At 41.4% G+C, this 20,692-nt stretch overlaps 1 protein-coding gene across 7 annotated transcripts in view; it reads right to left on the reverse strand.

The window, feature by feature from the left end:
* KCNC2 (potassium voltage-gated channel subfamily C member 2) overlaps positions 1-20,692 on the reverse strand; it is a 222,411-nt gene that overhangs the window by 11,704 nt on the left and 190,015 nt on the right. For 5 of the 7 annotated variants that reach the window (XM_038756966.1, XM_038756965.1, XM_038756964.1 and 2 more), the window contains exons 3-4: positions 5,080-6,007; positions 1,709-1,864 (exon numbers count right to left, since the gene is read on the reverse strand). In XM_038756966.1, coding sequence (XP_038612894.1) covers positions 1,709-1,864; positions 5,080-6,007 — 1,084 coding nt within the window. The remainder of the gene's footprint in view (positions 1-1,708; positions 1,865-5,079; positions 6,008-20,692) is intronic. The other 2 variants (XM_038756968.1, XM_038756969.1) reach the window with 1 other exon arrangement.

Raw genomic sequence — 20,692 nt, forward strand, 5'->3', positions numbered from 1 at the left:
TCAATAAATATGACTGACTGAATGAATAAATGAATATTTAGGAATAAACAGAAGGCTGGGTTAATATAAAGACAGGCAGCTGTTGATATGTAAAAATTCAGGTTGTTGTCACCAGGATATCAGACAGGCACACCTGTTCTGTGTTCTCCATTGAAAATTCAGACAGGGCTGGAGGGAGAGGGAAGATGATGGAATGGCCTCTTCTCAGCCACAGCAGTTCAGGCGTGAAATCTCTGTGTCCTGATGGGCAGATGGGAGACAGTGGTTCTGGTGTTTGATGACCTGGGCTGACTGAGGCAGCTTGGCAGAGAGATCTCAGTGTCCTTGGATAGGTCTCTACCCGAGGAGACGTTCGATGGTCTGGGCTGGCTAAGGCAGTTCAGCAGGGAGAGATCTCAGTGTCCTTGGGCACGTCTCTATCCTGGGCAGTTTAAATGGTGACTATGATCACCATTAATCACTGTGATTAATGTCTATCTCCCCCTCTAGACAAGCTCCCCCTCTAGGCAAGGAATTTATCTATCAACTTGTTATTCTGTGCTCTCCCAGGCACTTAGTACAGTGCTCTGCACACAGTAAGTGCTTGATAAATACTATTGATTGATTTGTCAATAAATATCCTTGATTAATTGCTGGATGGTGATTTGATGCACTGTTTAATGTGATCTGCTGCCTTCTTGTTCTGCAATAAAAACCCTTTGTTCTCAGAAGGCAAAATATAAAATGAAATAATTTGGCTATTTTGACCTGGTTCAATTATTTCCATTATTTTCAAAGCTCAATATTTCTTAACTAATATTTTTGAAAATGATAAAATAGACCAAGTGATGACTTTGAGAATACATAGGGGTTTTATGTGGAGGATCGGACCAGTTTATTTTTGTCTGTTTGTTTAGTTAAGTGCTTACAATGTGCCAGGCACTGTATTTTGCTCTGGAGTAGATACAAGCTAATCAGGTAGTCCATGTCTTACATGGGGTTCACAGTCTTAATTTCCATTTTACAGATGAGGTAACTGAGGCACAGAGAAGTGAAGTTACTTTCCCAAGTCACACAGCAGATAAATTGTGCTGGGATTACAAACCAGGTCCTCTGACATCCCAAACCCCACTATGCCACATTGCTTTCCCAAAGACACTACTTCCCCAGTTGTTCTCCAGACACTGAGGGCTAAACAAGAGGGAACATGCTGATATTAATTGAGTGATTTCAGTTAGAAATGGAGAACTTCTTTACTCTCAGAATGACAGAACCATGAAATAGGCTACCAAGAAGGGTGAGCAGTTTCACCAATGGAAAACATGTCCATAGCTTGATTATTTACTTGCCTGTAAGCAGGGGACTGGCCCAGGTGATGACTTTAGTAAAGTCTTTTCTAGCTCAATGAATTTCTAATTCTATAAATTATAGCTTGTCAGTGTATTTTAAGATGTTTAAGGATTTTAATTTCAATATAATTTTAAGGTGATTCCATTATAGTACTTCCCATAGTCAAATGTGTAACCAAAATATGAAGACAAGTAGAAAAATGAAACAACTTGAACAAATAATGTTTTCATGAAGGAACACAATTTTAAAAGATACACAAATCTAGTACAATTGAAAAAGAAATCTTTCTTATAAAATATGAGTTCATATCTAATTTCTCAACTTTTTTCAGTCATAAACTGATGAATGATGCTTTAGCATCTAATTAAAAAGAGCCTACCTCTCCTGATCCCTCCATCTGTAGCACATGTGTAATCACCTGTTGTCAGTAGTAAACATGTTTCCTCTCTTCTGATTTTGTCTTGAGTACTAGAGCTTCTGACAGGGAGCCTTTTAGGAGGTGTCAGTGGTTGTTCACTTCCTGCACTGTCTTCACCTGATAACATCAGTCAAAGTACCATGCCCATTTACAGACAAAAAATGCATGAAGATATGTGACATCACAGAGAGGGTTTTGTTTTTCTATGGCACTTGTTAGTGCTTATCAGGCACTTAACAGGCACTGTACCATGGGCTGGGGCAGATACAAGCAAATCAGGTTGGACAAAGTCCATGTCCATGTGGGGCTCACAGTATTAATTCCCATTTTACAGATGAGGGAACTGAAGCACAGAGAAATTAAGTGACTTGGTCACTTAACCAAGCTGGGACAGGATTAGAAGCCAGGTCCTTCTGACTCTCAGGCCTGCGGTCTATCTACTAGGGAACTGCTTTCTACCCAATGAGAGAAATTTCATTTGGTCAAAATACCAAAGACAAAATTTTGATCTGAAAATAAATTGATTTCTATCATTGGTTACCCAAATTCATATTAAAAATCAAGTAAAATAGTTCTGAGACATTCCTTGACATATCATTTTGTATGAGCCTGTTCCATTTTGGTTTTCACCTAATTCTACACTACTTTTCTTGAAATACGAAGCAGATTAATAAAGAGCCTTGTTTTAATGATGTTTGCTTGCATCCTGTTTACATCCACTGCTAAAATCTAGCACAACTTATTTGAATAATTTCATATTTTAAATAATTATCTTTTCAGGGACTATAGCAATCTACATTTCCCGGTTAGATCTCCTCTGACAAACTGATAGCATATTTATCCATTATTTTCTTCAAGAGAAGCAGCGTGGCTCAATGGAAAGAGCCCGGGCTTTGGAGTCAGAGGTCATGGGTTCAAATCCCGCTCTGCCACTTGTCAGATGTGTGACTTTGGGCAAGTCACTTCACTTCTCTGGGCCTCAGTTATCTCATCTGTAAAATGGGGATGAAGACTGTGAGCCCCACGTGGGACAATCCGATCACCTTGTACCTCCCCAGTGCTTAGAACAGTGCTTTGCACATAGTAAGTGCTTAATAAATGCCATTAAAAAATGATGATGCTAATGATAATAATTATGATGATACCTATGGTAAAGGGCATCTCCAATCATGAATAATGGATGGACCTCATTCAATTAGAAAGACTGGAATCTTAATATATTAATATATATTAAACAATATATTGCATCTTTGGCTACTAGAATAAAAGATCAACTTCACAGTGCTCTTCAAGAACCTCTTGTACTTCTCCTCACAATCTATAAGAATAGTGATATCTATCAGAAATTTTGTTGAATTATAACTGAATTTTCCTGGTCAGAGATAGTGCCTTCTTTTTAGAATTTCTTCAATGAACTCAGAAAAAATGGGAAATTCTATCCTTATTAATATTTTAAAGGAACTTTCTACACATTGTCCATTTCTGTGTATTATTACAGTAGTTTGCTTCTTGCTGGGCACACTTTAAAGTAGCCTTACCCTCCCTTCCATTAAAAAAAAATTTGTAACAATTTTCTGATTTCTACCTACACATTTAGAACTTTTAAAGCTACCTATGAGACTAAAAATGAGATGTAGTGAATCAAATCTTTAAAGCACAGGAGAGCCCCAACATGGTCAAAGGTGTCTTTTTAGATTATTTCTCTTCTGTGTCATTCATTAATTCATTCAATCATATTTACTGAGCGCTTACTGTGTGCGGAGCACTATACTAAGCACTTGGAAAGTTCAATTCGGCAACAGAATTCTAACCATGGGACTGAAAATGTAAAAAAACAACCACTTTTTAAGACCTCTGACAGTTTTTCACTAATGTAAAGTATTTAGTTCCATTCAGATTCTTAGAATTCTCACAAACCTCACAACCCTGAGGAAGCCAAGTACGTCTTTAGCAGCTTTGGATGACAGCCCACTCATCCCCACCTCTAAACAGAAAGGCAGGATTGCCACAAAGTCAATGTTGTTCAAGAGGTTTTTGATGAATTCAAGTTTACTGGGGGAAAAAACAACGCGGACTAAAAATTCAAATGTAAACCACACTACACACACTCCTTCTACATATGTCAGAGCAGGATTTGTTTCAATTTCATACTTTTGTGCCATTGATGACTGGTTTTGTTTGTTTAATTATTTATTTCTTGTCTCTCTGAATGGAACTAAATAATTTACATTACTGACCTTCATATAGGCCTTGTAATACAGCTTCAGGCCTCTTTTTGAAGAAAACTATCTTTTATGGGATACGCTTAAGCTGTGGCTGGGGGGAAAAAAAGAGCTTTTCCCACAGATAACCATTTAAAAACATACTACATATATGTCTAGGGGAACATCTTCAACGGTCTGCCTGGACTTGGGTTTATCACTAATTTTTAAATAGAAAAATGAAAACATATATAGGACCATAAAAACTAATGGACTTTCTTTAACTGTCCAAAGCATTGTCATTGGTCTAATGCATGTCCAACTGGGATGTCTAGACTGTGAGCCCGCTCTTCTAGACTGTGAGCCCACTATTGGGTAGGGACTGTCTCTATATGTTGCCAACTTGTACTTCCCAAGCGCTTAGTACAGTGCTCTGCACACAGTAAGCACTCAATAAATACGACTGAATGAATGTCACTGATAGTTGCCATTTCAGCATACTTCAGATAACCTTGCCTGGAAAAAGGAAATTCAGGGTGATGCCCATCTAAACCAGGAGTGAATTACAGTGAGCTGAGCACATGGGATACTAAATGGAAATGCATTTGCTATCTATAGTGCAGCCTTCCACATTCATTCCTTTAGGTTGTGGCCTTTATAATGTAAGCATCCACTCCTCTTGACAACTGTTTCTTGTGGGTTTTTTTAGTTCATGCCATTATGGGACAATAATAGAGCTGGTATAAGACACAGATATGCCAAGCAAAATGACATGGAATTCGACAATGGAGAGCACAGCAGATATCAATATTGCTATATCATTCAAAGAAAGAAAAATACCTTGGCATAAAACAACAACTAGGCTAAAGAAAGGACTGATCAGCAAAAGCATTCCTACTAGGGCCTAAAGACTGCATACATCAGCTCTGTACATATCTATGAAGAGTTGTTTTCAGAATGCTACATCTTAGCTGTCTAGGAGATTGACACCTGCAAAAAATCCTGGAGCAAAGGGAGAGGTACTGAAAACTAGTAGACATTTACAGAAAATGAAAATTCCTTCATATGGCCAAAGAACATACAGGTTTATAAAGCACTTGTGTAAGGCATGCATTTAGGAGTGTGTCTTACCTGATCTGTTATGATCCAGGATTCGACTGTTTTTCCCCAGGCATGTGTCTCCCTGGGTGCTATTGCAGACCATATTCAAGTCTGTCTTGCAAAAGGTAGGAGAGCTTGCCTGAGACGCTGGAGGGATGTGCTTCTTTCTCTTTCTTGGAAGTTTCTGCTTTGCCATTGCCAAGGAGTAGTACATTCCAAAATTGTTGACAATGACAGGCACGGGCATGGCTATGGTTAGCACCCCAGCCAAAGCACATAGAGCCCCCACTAGCATACCTGACCAGGTCTGGGGATACATATCCCCATAACCTAAGGTGGTCATGGTGACCACAGCCCACCAAAACCCAATGGGGATGTTTTTGAACTGCGTATGCTCACTAGCTGATGGGTCACTGGGTTGAGCTCCTATTCTCTCAGCATAGTAGATCATGGTGGCAAATATCAAAACTCCTAAGGCCAGGAAGATTATCAATAACAAAAACTCATTAGTGCTAGCTCGTAGAGTGTGTCCAAGCACTCTCAAACCTACAAAATGCCGAGTGAGCTTGAAGATTCTTAGAATTCTCACAAACCTCACAACCCTGAGGAAGCCAAGTACGTCTTTAGCAGCTTTGGATGACAGCCCACTCAGTCCCACCTCTAAATAGAAAGGCAGGATTGCCACAAAGTCAATGATATTCAAGAGGTTTTTGATGAATTCAAGTTTATTGGGGGAAAAAACAATGCGGACTAAAAATTCAAATGTAAACCACACCACACACACTCCTTCTACATACGTCAGAGCAGGATCCGTTTCAATTTCATACTGTAGAACTACTTTTGTGCCATTGATGACTGGTTCTGTTTTGTTTATAATGGTATTGAAAGCTTCGTGTGTCTCCAGGCAGAAGGTTGTGATTGAAACCAAGATGAAGAATAAAGAAGCAAAAGCAATAAACTGCCAAAAGAAAAAAGAAACACAACTCAGAAAACATTTTGTTCAAGATGTAATCACAAGCATCTTTTTAGACAAGGAGGAATAAACTAAAACCTAGAAATTGAACTTAGGTTTTACCAGGAAATAAGATTTATTTTTAGATTATATGTAGAAAATAACCTTTATCATTCCGTTGAATAAGCATAAAGAACTCTACCTGAAAAAGTGTATTTTATCTCTAATTAATTTTAATGTTTGTCTCCCCCGTAGACTGTAAGATCCTGATAGGCAGGGTTCATGTTTACCAACTCTATTATACTGTACTTTCCCAAGTACTTAGTACAGTGCATTGTGCAGACAGTAAGGGCTCAATAAATGCCACTGATTTTTTGATTGATTGATTGATTACAGTATAAAAGGCCCTCAAAAGACATTTGATCACCTTCACATAATTCTCAGCATTTCTGGATGCCCCTAAAAAGCCTCAAACATGTTAAGTTCTGCTTCTACAAATATGTTAAGTATTTTTTAAAGATTAAAATTTCCTGAATTTCAGCAACAACTCTCTGATTTCAATTTTAAAAAATTTATTATTGGTTTAAATACCAAGGAGGGACTTTTCTAGAATTTAAACCTGAGGATGAAGGGAAGACCAAAGACAAATAATGAGAGCAAGTAAGTGGACTTTTGTAGAATAAGGAGAAATTGTATGGTAAGCATACTCTTCCGTCCATTACTATAATTATTACAACACTCTACTATGCAGTGTGACAACCAAGTCTGATTTGAAAAGAAACAGAATGAATAGTTTAATAAATTTACAATACAAGCAGATATTCAATCTTTTCCCAGGAAGTCATTTGAAAACTTCATACATATTTCTGATGAACAGAGTAATTCATACAGAGATCCATACAAGCCGCTGATTCATGGATGAACCATAGGATTGATGGGGGCCCCCCCCATGCACCATGGAAAGGTTGCAGATATTGTTTGAATGTACGCGGTTCTGTTGCCATATCTGGTATGGGCCTTAGACCCTACAGCCCACTGGCTGGGTCCAGGAACCAAACCAAATAAGGAGGCAGACTCCGCCCAGCTCTGTACCAAATCTGTACTAATCCAGTACTCACTGTTTTCAAATCTACCAATCACTGTGATCAGCAACAGCAGTATATAAGCCCATTGCATCAGGCACTCGGGGCCTTTTCCCTTAAGGAAATGAGCCTGCCGGGTGTGTTACCCCCTATTCGGTCTTTGGCCTTACCAATAAAATTTTTATTAAAACTTTCGGCAGTCACATGCTGTCTGACTAATTCTTTAGTCGCCCGGCGACTTGGTGGCTATCCGAAACAACCGTCGCCATCAGGACTGCTGAAGCATTTAGAAAGAATTGTAGTTTGCTTAAAATTAAAAATTAGATACTTCTAAATGTACAACAAAATTCTCCCAATTAATGCATGCAAATATGTTTCCAAATTATATACTTATTCAAATATCTAAGAGATACAGAGGGGAAGGAGAGAAAATATCAATTTCAAATTTCCCCAATAATCCCTCAAAACTGTAAACAATTTGTGGCAACATTAGAAATTACTGCCAAAGTCCCTAATTCCCCCAACTGAATTAGGAAGGATAACTGAGTTTAGGTTTGAAAATAGCTTTCAAAATTCTTATGGTCCAAAATGTCTGTATCCTCTATTCATATCAGATGCATAGTATAGCACTGTGAAACTTAGAAATTCGGATTCCCAAGAAAAGCTCTGGCATTTTATAAACATTATTTAACTTAAACCTTCATTTCTGTGTAGAATAGTGTTAAAAACGAAAGTGGAGAAATCTACCATGTTCCAGTGAAGCACCAATTTTCTTTCTTGTGTGTTACTTTTGGAGAAAACACATTGGTTCTCTATAAAAACATGCTTCCATGAATACTTTAAAGAAGTTAGTTATATATAGAGTGGCTAATAATACGATAGCATTCTCAATTTTTAATCTCTTTGCTTTTACATCTTACTGGTAAATTTTTAAAGTAATATTAAATACCAGATACTTTAGAGAAAGGTTTAAATACATATTAACTCAAAAATCTCAATTATTTGGTGTTTACAAGACTCCCCTTTTAAATCATTCCTATTTATTGATTTCTACTATGGGAAGAGTATGGCATTAAGCACTTGAGTGAGTACAATAGAATTACTAGATATGATCCCTGCCCTCAAGGATTTTACAATCTAGCAACAGAGACAGAGGAAGTAATAGAGTGAAAAGATATGCAAATAAGTTCTACAAAGTGAAATAGATGAATAGCCAATGCTTAGGCTGTGCAAAAGTGCAGAAGAGGCAGTTGGATCGGAGCAGCGTGGCTCAGCGGAAAGAGCACGGGCTTGGGAGTCAGAGGTCATGGGTTCTAATCCCAGCTCCACCACATGTCTGCTGTGTGACCTTGCACAAGTCACTTAACTTCTCTAAGCCTCAGTTACCTCATCTGTAAAATGGGGATTAAGACTGTGAGCCCCACATGGGACAACCTGATCACCTTGTATCCTCCCAGAGCTTAGAACAGCGAAAAGTAAGCACTTAACAAATACCATCATTATTATTATTATTATAAGGTGAGGAGATTAGAAATTAATAAAGGACTATTTGTTACTTCAGAAAGGCACTGCTTTCAAAATACTCTAGTATTATTAGTCACTGTATCCCTGATAGGCCTCTATATCCAGGCAATTTTTCATATGATGATATCAAATAGGGAATTAATCACATTTAATCATATAAAAAGTCAAAAGAGAAATGGGTAATACCTAAGCATTTCCAATCCCGTCTTCTAGTTCCATAATTTATTTTAATGTTTGTCTCTTCTTCTAGACTGTAAGTTCCTTATTGGCAGGGAATGTGTCTACTAACTGATGTTTTGTACTCTCCTAGGCACTTAGTACACTGCTCTGAATACAGTAAGCACCCAATAAATACCATTGAATGATTCATTGAAAGGACTCAGGCACAGACTTGTTTCAGTTTCTCACCTGTTTTCACCTCTCCTCCATTCCTTTTAAATCAGTTGGTTAATGTTTATTGAGCACTTACATTGAGCAGAGCACTATACTAAGTTATGCATCTGGGAGAGCAGTTGATAGACATGTTCCCTGCCCTCAAGGAGCTGTCTAGAAGGAGAGACAGACATTAAAATAAATTATTGATATGTACATTAGTGCTTTAGGTCTATCTCACCTCGCTACTCACCTACCATAACCCAGCCCAAACACTTTGTCCCTCTAATGCCATCCTACTTGCTGTACTTCGATCTCAACTATCTCACCACTGACCTCTCACCCATGTCCTGCCTCTGGCCTGGAATGGCCTCCCTCTTCCTATCCAACAATTACTCTCCCTGCCTTCAAAGCCTTATTGAGGGCAGATCTCCTTTAAAAGGCCTTCCCTGTCTAAGACTTCTTTTCCTATTCTTCCACTCCCTCCTTTGTCACCCTGACTTGCTGCTTATATTCATCCCCCTCCCATCCCCACAAAAATTATGTACATATTCATAATTTATTTATATTAATGTCTGTCTCCCTCTCTAGACTGTAAGCTCACTGTGGGCAAGGAATGTGTTTGCTATATTGTTACAGTGTATTCTCCCAAGCACTTACACACAATTAGAGCTCAATAAATACAACTGATTGATTGACAGATAGGGTTGAGGGTGGGGTGACTATCAAGGGTACATATCAAGGGGAGGGAAAATGGGGAAAATGAGGGCTTAGTTGGGTAAGGCTCCTCTAGGATGTGATTTCAAGAAGATTCTCTTGGATATAAAAGGGGGAGGGAGTTCAGGGAGAGAGGTTAGGAGCTGGTTGAGGGGTCAGTGGTGAGATAGGCAGGAGCAAGTTTCACTGAATAGGTTAATGATGATGATGATGATGATGAAGATAACTTGTACTTCCCAAGTGCTTAGTAGAGTGATCTGCACACAGTAAGTGCTCAATAAATACGATTGAATGAATGAATGATGATGGTATTAAGCGCTATGTGCCAAGCACTGTTCTAAGCACTGGGGGAGATACAAGGTAATTAGGTTGTCCCATGTTGCTCACAGTTTCAATCCCCATTTCACAGATGAGGTAACTGAGGCACAGAGAAGTTAAGTGACTTGCACAGAGTCACAGCTGATAAGTGGCAGAGCTGGAATTAGAACCCACAACCTCTGACTCCCAAGCCCGGGCTCTTTCCACTAAGCCATGCTGCTTCTCTAAGGTTGGCGTTGGAGGAGTGAAGTGCATGGGCCAGGTTGTAGTAGGAAGTTAGTGAGATAAAGAGTTGATGGGCGACCTTAAAGCCAACAGTAAAGAGCTTCTATTGATTCATTTATTCATTCAATCATATTTACTAAGCGCTTTCCGTGTGCAGAACACTGTACTCAGTGCTTGGGAAAGTATAATAAAACAATAAATAATGACATTCTCTGCCCTCAACGAGCTAACAGTCTAGAGGGGGGGAGATAAACATCAATACAAGTAAATAAAATTACAAATATATATATAAGTGTTGTGGGACTGGGATGGGGAGAAAGAGCAAATGATGTGTCAGGGAGACACAGAGGGAGCGGAAGATGAGGAAAAGTGGGGCCTAGCCTGGGAAGGCCTTTTGGAGGAGATGTGCCTTCACTAAGGCTTTGAAAGGGGGAGAGTAATTATCAGATCTGAGGAGAAAATGCATTCCAGGATTTGAGGAGGGAGGGCATTCCAGACCAGAGGCAAGATGTGGGCCAGGGGTCAACGGCATGATAGGTAACATCGAGGCACAGTGAGAAGGTAAGCATGGGAGGAGCGAAGTATGTGGGCTGGGTTGCAGAATGAGAGAAGTGAGGTGAGGTAGGAGGGAGAAAGATGGAGTGCTTGGTTGGCATTAGTGGAGTGTGCAGACTGGGTTGTATTAAGAAAGCAGTGAAGTAAAGGAAGAGGGGGCAATGTGATTTGAGTGCTTTAAAGCCAATGATAAGGAGTTTTTGTTTGATGTGGAGATGGATGAGCAGCCATTGAGGGTTCCTGTAGAATGGGTAGACATAGACTGAACATTTTTGTTGAAAAATGATCTGTGCAGCAGAGTGAAGTATGGACTGGAGTGGGGAAACACAGGAGGTAGGGAGGTAAAGAGTAGGCAGATGCAGTATTCAAGGCAAAATAGGATAAGTGCTTGGACAGGGTTTGGTAGCAGTTTGGATGGAGAGGAAAGGGTGGATTTTGGCAATGTTGTGAAGATAGAACCAACAGGATTTTGTGAAAGACTGAATATGTGCTTGGAATGAGAAAGATGAGTTGAGGACAATGGGCTTGTGATAAAAGGTTAATGGTGTTGTCTACAGTGGTGGGAAAGACAAGGTTTGGGTGGGAAGATAAGGACTTCAGTTTTGGACAGGTTTAGTTTGAGGTGTCAGTAGGATATCCAGGAAGAGATGTCCTGAGGACAAGAGGAAATGTGAGATTGCAGGGAAGGAGAGAGAGAGGGTGAGCATGTTGGTTTTTTTTAGAAAAATGATCTGGGAAGCAGAATGAATTATTAACTGTGGAAGGGAAAGAGATGAGGCAGGGAAGCCATTAAAGAGGGTTTTGCAGAAGTGAAGGCAGGATACGGTAAGTGATTGGATCAGCAAAGTAAGTTTGGATGGAGAGGAATGGGCAGCTTCTAGAGATGTTAGAGAAGCAGCATGGCTCAGTGGAAAGAGCACAGGCTTGGAAGTCAGAGGACATGGGTTCTAATCTCAGGGGACGTGGGCTCTAATCCTGGCTCCGCCACTTGTCCGCTGTGTGACCTTGGGCAAGCCACTTAACTTCTCTGTGCCTCAGTCCTGAAAAATGGGGATTGAGACAGTGAGCTCCACGTGGGACAACCTGATTACCTTGTATCTACCCCAGTGCTTAGAACAGTGCTCAGCACATAATTAGCACTTAATAAATACCCTTATTATTATTATTTATTAAATTGTGAAGGTAGAATTTACAGGATTTGGTGACAGACCCAGTACATGGGTTGAATGAAAGAGATGAATCTAAGATAATGTATGCCTACACTTATGGGAAAGTCATAGAGAGGACAGGGTTGGGTGGGAAGTTTATTGAAGGCACATCTTCTTATTGAAGGCACATTTCCTCCAAGAGATCTTCCCTGACTAAGCCCTCCTTTCCTCTTCTCCCACTCACTTCTGCATTGCCCTGATTGCTCCTTTTGTTCAGCCCCACAATGCTTATGGTGTTATTTATTAATTTATTCATTTATATTAAAGTCTGTGTTCCCCTCTAGTCTGTAAGATCATTTTGGGCAGGGAATGTGTCTATTTATTGCTGTACTGTACTCTCCCAAGCACTTAGTACAGTGCTTTGCACACAGTGAGCACTAAATAAATATGATTAAACCAAGGTTTAGGAGTTCTGTTTTGGGCTTATTAAGTCAAAGTTATTGGTGGGTCATCCAAGATGTCTTAAAGGCAGGAGGAAATGCATGATTGCAGAGAAGAAGAGAAACTGGGGCTGGAGAGGCTGGAGCTGGGGCTGTGTGCTCTGCACACAGTAAGCACTCAATATATATGATTAATTAATTGAGAAGTAGATATGGAAATCAGACTTGTAGAGATGGTAGTTGAAGCTGTGGAATAAAATCAGTTAGCCAAGTGAGTGAGTGAAGATGGAGAATAGAAGACCCAGAACTGAGCCTTGGAAAGTAGGGGGTTAGGCGATGGGAGATAGGAGTCTTTGAAAGACACTGTAAAGGAATGGCCTTGAGAGAAAAGAGGAGAACCAAGAGAGTGTCAGTGAAGCCAAGGTTAAATTGTGTTTTGAGGAGAAGGGAGTGATCCTCAGTGTCAAAAGCTGCTGAGAGGTTAAGGAGGATTAGGATGGAGTAGCAGCCAATGGATTTGGCAAACAGGAGGTCATTCATGACCTAAAAAAGGGCAGTTTCCATGCTCTGCACACAGTAAATAATAAATACCACTGATTCAGTGGAGGAGGTAGAACCATATTTCAGGAGGTCAAGGATAGAATCAGAGGAGAGGAAGTGGAGGTAGCGGGTTTTTAAGGACTTTGGAAAGTAATGAAGGGAGATGGAGCGATAACTGGAGGGTGCTCTGGGGTGAAGGGGAGGTTTTTTGAGGATGAGATACAAGATGACTCCTGACTCACAATATGACTGAAACTATAGTAGCCAAGGGATTATTTTCTTACTGGCATATGAATAACGGTATACTAATAGAATAATAACAGCAGCTCTGGGCCAAATCTGTATTGGGACCAGATATGTCTCTGTTAAAGTGATGTTTTCATTAGAATTTGTCTGAAGTGTCTGAAGTGGGTAATACTGTTCAGTATTACCCAAAGTCACTGGTAATACTGTGTGACTTTGGGCAAGTCACTTAACTTCTCTGGGCCTCAGTTCCCTCATCTGTAAAACTAGGGATTAAGACTGTGAGCCCCCTGTGGGACAACCTGATCACCTTGTAACCTCCCCTGTGCTTAGTACAGTGTTTTGCACATAGTAAGCGCTTAATAAATGCCATTATTAAAATTAAAAAGCAGCATGGCCTAGTGGAAATCAATGTTGCCTAGTGGAATACAACACAGGCTGGGGAGTCAGAAGGACCTGTGTTCTAATTCATTCATTCAATCGTATTTATTACTGTGTGCACTGTGTGTATTACTGTGTGCTTACTGTGTGCAGAAAACTGTACTAAGTCCTTGGGAAGTACAAATCGGCAACATATAGAAACAGTCCCTACCCAACAACGGGCTCACAGTCTAGAAGGGGGAGAATGCTGGCTCTGCCATTTGTCTCCTGTGTGACCCTGGGCAAGTCACTTAACTTCTCTGTGCCTCAGTTACCTCATCTGTAAAATGAGGATTAAGATTGTTAGTTCCCCATGTGGGACCTGGACTGTGCCCAACATGATTATTTTGTATCTACCCCAATGCTTAGTAGAGTTCCTGGCACATAGAAAGTGCTTAATAAGTACCATTTTAAAAAAGGCATACTTTAAGAAGATTTAGCAGGTGTTTGGGGATGAGGGTAGGAATGCTCTCCATTAGTTTTTCAACCTTAATTTCCAAGTTGCTACAACTTTTGTGTAAATTTGTGTAAATTTATTGCTTGGGGTGTCACACCCTCCACCAATTGTTAAACATACTAATTTTTGAGGTCTGTATGAAGAAGAAGGTGACTTGCAGATAATTGGCTGGGAGAAGAGAATTGGGTGATTGGACCCCTACTTCTCTAAAGGGTCTTTTGCACTTATAAGCCTGTGTCTCCCTGTGACAATTTGGGGGCCACATCAGCTCACTTCAGCCCTTTCCTAGCCCTCAGAGCCATTTGTAAGACATTGGACATCTAGAGGGGTCCTCCAAAATCCTAGCACCCTTGACTTTGAGGTTGATTTTAGGGGCTCAAATATCCTCCCAAAGTTTCACCCTTTAACCTGCTGCCAATTATTTGCAATTACTCCAATAACTCCAATTACTTTTTGCCATTATCTAGTGTCCCAAAGACCCTACTCAACTTTCTGAACCATTTTAATAATAATAATAATAATAATAATGTTGGCATTTGTTAAGTGCTTACTATGTGCAAAGCACTGTTCTAAGCGCTTGGGGGGATACAAAGTGATCAGGTTGTCCCACGTGGGGCTCACAGTCTTAATCCCCATTTTACAGATGAGGTAACTGAGGCTCAAAGAAGTTAAGTGACTTGCCCAAGGTCACACAGCAGACATCTGGCGGAGCCGGGATTTGAACGCTTGACCTCTGACTCCAAAGCCCGTGCTCTTTCCACTGAGCCATGCTGCTTCTGATCACTTTCTCACTTTTCTTCTCTTTTCTTCATCACTATACTGATCATTGAAGACTTCAATATCCACATGGATTTTCCCAATGATCTTCCCTCTTCCCACTTCCTCTCATTCCTCAATTCCACTGACCTACTGCTCCATGCCACCTCACCCATTCACCAACTTAAGACACACTCAATTTAATCTCCAACCACTGTTGCCAATCTCACCAACTCTGAAATTACACTCTCTGACCACCATCTTCTGATAAGCCTTCTCACAACCCCCTACCCCTCAGTCTGTTCTATTCCTGATAGAGTCCTGTGATCATTGACCCCTTCCAATCTTCCAAACCCATCATGTCCCATTTGGTTTCCATACTTATCCTATCATCTCTTGACTCGCATATCCCTGCCCCCAACCCCCTCTCTGCTGAACTCAATTTCATCACTCTACTACCCCTTTATCAATCTCATACCCTTGATCACCTACACAGAATGCTTCCTCCACTTTGGTGTACAAGCTGTGGAGAGCTGCTGGCCAAAATCCAGACACCAGACTGAATTTATCCATCTCAAATGTAACCTCATCTGCTTTATCTCTGACCTCTCATTTGCCTGGAAACAATACTTAGTCACCCTTATTCACTTAATTCCCTCCTCAGATCACATTATCCCCATTCCACCTATCTCTTGCCCCAGTGATCTTGCCACATACATCAGCAACAAAACTTGGAACCATTAGGTGTGATCTCTTAAAATCTCCCTTGCTTCTCTCCAGTCCCTTCTTCTTCCTGCCCCATGTTTGACTCTCCTAACCTTCCCAGCAGTATCTCAAGAGATTTCCAGTGCTTAGCATGCAGTAAGCGCTCAATAAATGCAATTGAATGAAAAACACGACTGAATGAATGGCTAAATTTCCAGTCTCCTCTCAGATTCTACCCCCTCCATCTGTACGTCCAATCCTATCTTTTCACATCTTAACAAAACATTTCCTCTCTCTTTTTTTCCCTACCTGACCATTATCTTCAACCACTCATTTTCCACCAGGTCCTTCCCCAGTGCTTTCGAACTTGCCCATGTATTCCCAATCCTAAAAACGTCCTCTCTTGACCTCATTATACGTTCTAGTTATTGTTCCATTTCCCTACTACCATTCTTATCCAAACTCTTTAAGTGAGGTGTCTACCTTCACTGCATCAACTCCCTCCCTTCTAAATCTCTGGCTTCTACCCCCTTCACTACATGGAAACTTCCTCTCTAAGGTCACATTGTCCACAGGCTACAAAGACATCCAAGCAGGAATAGGATGGAAATAATTATATCTGTTAAATTAGGTGAGAAACTGGTGACCTTGGGGCTGACAGCTTCCATAAAGTGCAGGAGTGGAAGTTGGATTGTAGAGGGTCACAATGCGAGTTGGAGGAGGAGATGTGGAGATGGTAGGTGTATAAAACCCATTCTAGGAGTTTGGACTGGAAAGGTAGGAGAGAGATAGGACAAGAGCTGGATGGTGCCAAAAGGGTTAAGAGAGGCTTTTTTAAGCTTGGGGAAATGAGGGAGGAGAAGAATGAATAGTTGAAGATGGCAGTCAGGGAAGGAAGAAGAGTGGGCACAAGTATGAAGGGATTGGGTCAGAGGTGCAGGTGGAGGGGGTAGATTTAGAAAGCAGTTGAGAAAAGGTTTGTGAAGAACAGGATACCATGGGACAGACTGAAAGACAGCCATAAGCTCATTATTGTGACAAGAATTTATCCTAATATTTCAACATGGAGGGAGAGTGTGCTGGTCATAACCTTCTCACCTGCCTCCTCTCTCACACTCCTGCCCCCTGTAAATCTGTATTACTCCCCAACAGAAACCTCTGGTCTCTCAACCCCAACCATCTCACTCAGCCCATCCCACCCCACCTTGCCTCCCTTTCCTCTCTACCCAATTTGATGATCAGATTACTGCTCTCAACTCCACCCTCTCTACTCAACTCAACTCACTTGCTCCCCTTTCCCTTCATTGCTCTCTCACCACTAACCCTCAGCCCTGCATCGCTGCCACTGTCCTCTTCCTTCATTCTTATGCTCGAGCTGCTGAATCCTGCTGGAGAAAGTCTGAACACTAGACCAACCTTGTTCATTTTAAATTTATCCTTTCCTGCCTTAACTCTGCCCTCTCCTCTGCCAGGCAAAACTATTTTTCTTTCCTTATTGACACCCATGCCCATCACCCCTGTCAGCTGTTCCAGACATTTAACTCTCTCCTCAGGCCCCCTGTTCCTCCCCTTCCTCCATCCCTCACCTCCAATGATCTGGCCACCTACTTCCTTCATTAGGAAAATTAACACCATCAGGCCTGAGCTCCCCAAAGTCACCCCTACAGCCAACCCTACCCCCTCTCCATCCCCCTGGCTCTCAACCCCCTCCTCAACTTTCCCATCCTTCACAGCAGTATCTTCAGAGGAAATCTCCTCCCTCCTCTCAAGCACCACTCCCTCCACCTGAGCTTCAGACCCCATTCCCTCTCATCTTATAAAAACTCTCACCTCTTCCCTTCTCCCCTCCGTAACTTCCATCTTCAACTGCTCACTCTCCAACGACTTCTTCCCCTCGGCCTTCAAACATGCCCACATTTCCCCCATCCAAAAAAAACCCTCTCTTTACCCAACTGTCCCCTCCAGTTATCAGCCTATCACTCTCCTACCCATCCTGTTCAAACTCCTAGAGTGAATGGTCTACAGTTACTGCCTCGAATTCCTCAACTCCAACTCTCTACTGGACCCCCTCCAATCTGGCTTCCGTCCCCTCCACTCCACTGAAGCTGCCCTCGCAGAGGTCACCAATGACCTCCTTCTTGCCGAATCCAATGGCTCCTACTCAATCTTAATCTTCCTCGACCTCTCAGCTGCCTTTGACACTGTCAACCATCCCCTTCTCCTCAAAACTTTATTGAACCTTGGCTTCATGGATTTCATTCTCTCCTGGTTCTCTTCTTATCTCTTCTTATTCTCAGTCTTCTTTACGGGCTCCTCTTCCTTCTCCCATACCCTAACTGTAGGGGTTCCTCAAGGGTTAGTTCTTGGTCCTCTTCTGTTCTCCATCTATACTCAATCCCTTGGTGAACTCATTTGCTCCCATGGCTTCAACTATCATCTTTACACAGATGACACCCAAATCTACATCTCCTCCCCTGTTCTCTCTCCCTCCCTCTATGCTCATATCTTCTCCTGCCTTTAGGACATCTCCACCTGGATGCCTTCCCGCCAGCTAAATCTCAATGTGCCCAAGACAGAGCTCCTTATCTTCCCTCCCAAACCCTTTCCTCTCCCTGACTTTCCCAGCACTGTGGATGGCACTACCATCCTTCCCATCTCACAGGCCCACAACCTTGGTGTCATCCTTGATTCCGCTCTCTTATTCACCCCACACATCCAGTCTGTCACCAAAACCTGCCAGTCTCACCTTCATAACATTGCCAAGATCCACCCTTTCCTTTCCATCCAAACTGCTATCTTTTTGGTACAATCTCTTATTATATCCTGACCGGATTACTGCAACAGCCTCCTTTCTGATCTCCTGTCTCTCCCCACTTCAGTCTATACTTCACTCTGCTGCCCAGATTATCTTTATGCTGAAATGCTTTGGGTATGTCACTCCCCTCCTCAAAACTCTCCAGTGGTTGCCTATCAACCTTCGAAATAAGCAAAAACTCCTCACTATTGGCTTCAAAGCTCTCCATCACCTTGCCCCCTCCTACCTCACCTCCCTTCTCTGCTTCTACAGTCCAGCCTGCACACTCTGCTCCCCTGCCACTAACCTCCTCACTGTGCCTCATTCTAGCCTGTCCCGCCATTGACCCCCGGCCCACTTCCTACCTATGGCCTGGAATGCCCTCCCTCTTCACATCTGCCAGACTAGCTCTCTTCTCCTCTTCAAAGCCCTAGTGAGAGTTCACCTTCCCAAGAAGGCCTTTCCAGACTGAGCCCCCCTTTTCCTCTGCTCCTCCTCCCCTCCCTATTGCCCCTACTCCCTCCCTCTGCTCTACCCCCTTCCCTGCCCCACAGCACTGGTGTATATTTGTACATATTTATTATTATAATTATTTTATTAATGGTATGCATATATCTATAATTCTATGTATCTATTTTTTATGCTATTGATGTCTGTCTACTTGTTTTGTTTTGTTGTCTGTCTCCCCCTTCTAGACTGTGAGCCCGTTGTTGGGTAGGGATTGTCTCTAGCTGTTGCCGAATTGTACTTTCCAAGCACTTAATCCAGTCCCCTCCTTCCTCTCCCCTTCGTTCCCCTCTCCTTTCCCCGTCTTACCTCCTTCCCTTCCCCACAGCACCTGTATATATGTATATGTTTGTACATATTTATTACTCTATTTATTTATTTATTTTACTTGTACATATCTATTCTATTTATTTTATTTTGTTAATATGTTTTGTTTTGTTCTCTGTCTCCCACTTCTAGACTGTGAGCCCACTGTTGGGTAGGGACTGTCTCTATATGTTGCCAACTTGTACTTCCCAAGCGCTTAGTACAGTGCTCTGCACACAGTAAGTGCTCAATAAATATGATTGATTGATTGATTGATTGGTCTTTCCACCCACACTCATATGCCTGGATGGAACCTCACAGTCATTAGCTTCAGCTTGGAAAATAAAGGACAGTTAAATATATACATATAATTGCATGTGGAAAAAAAGATTGTAATAGTGCAATTACTCATTTTCTATATGCAATAGTGAATCATGAATATATTTTCTATGTTTGGATCAACTCCATATCTTCAATAATAATGTAGCTTCTCTACCAATATCACTTCAAATCACTGTAGATCTCATGAGCTCTCTAAGAGATAAACAAGAAAAACTCTACTTGGGCATAAAAATTTAGTCTGAACCTACAAAATGGTTTTCACTTTGGCAATCTTTTTTATGCACATATGAAAATGAAAATACCGATATCTCAGTGCAAAATTAAATATTTATCTAAAACCTGTCTACTCCTGAACACGACAAGCCTTAAGTTGGAATTTGCAATCTCTGTCAGTTCCAATTAGAACTTTAATGTTAGTCCTCACCATGATTTGAATGGAATTTCTTGAAGTACCTCTGATTTCATGTGGCTTTGAAATATATTTCTACCTTAGTCTATATTTAGTATGCTTAGAAGTGGTGGACCATGAAGGAAAATTATTTTGCTGTCAAAACTTTTAGTTATTGAATAACATAAGGCAAAGGTATTTTGATTGATTGATCCTGGCAAAATGTTGTTGAAGCCACCGTTGTTTTGTGAAGTTCAAGTGAAGGGACTTGGTGAGTTGCCTAGACTGAAGAGATCCAAGACAATACAGACAGATGCTAAACCAGGAAATTCAGTCTATCCCCTGCACCATACCAAAGTGCCTGAAGACTACAGATGACTGCACCCTTTTGCAGATAGGTGGGAATTCTGGAAAGATGGGAACAACTCTTCAATCATCTTTAATCTAGTGCTGGAAGAAAACTGAAACTGGCCAGAACTCAGCTCTGGCATGGCTACTGAGGGGTGGCAGGGTGCTGGAAATGGCTCTTTTCCTGCCCTCTCAGTCACCTTGCTTGCCAGCATGATCACTGCTGTCCCTTTCCCCTCAATCTGGAAAGACTACTCACCCCACTGGAGTCCCAGCTGGAATGCTTTATTACATTCAGCACTGCTGTGAACACATCAAAGCTGAGACTGACACTTCTAATCCGATTTTCACTTTTAAGATGAAAATATGTTCTACCTGTTTTAACGGTTTCATCATTCACCTACAGGAGACAGGGAATTAATCCTATCTGCCTTTCTAAAATCACATCTCCTTCAAGAGGCCTTCTCCAACTTAGCCCTCACTTCTTCTACTTCTTCTTCCTTT

Source organism: Tachyglossus aculeatus, chromosome 14, assembly GCF_015852505.1.
Source record: "Tachyglossus aculeatus isolate mTacAcu1 chromosome 14, mTacAcu1.pri, whole genome shotgun sequence".
Lineage (NCBI taxonomy): Eukaryota > Metazoa > Chordata > Mammalia > Monotremata > Tachyglossidae > Tachyglossus > Tachyglossus aculeatus.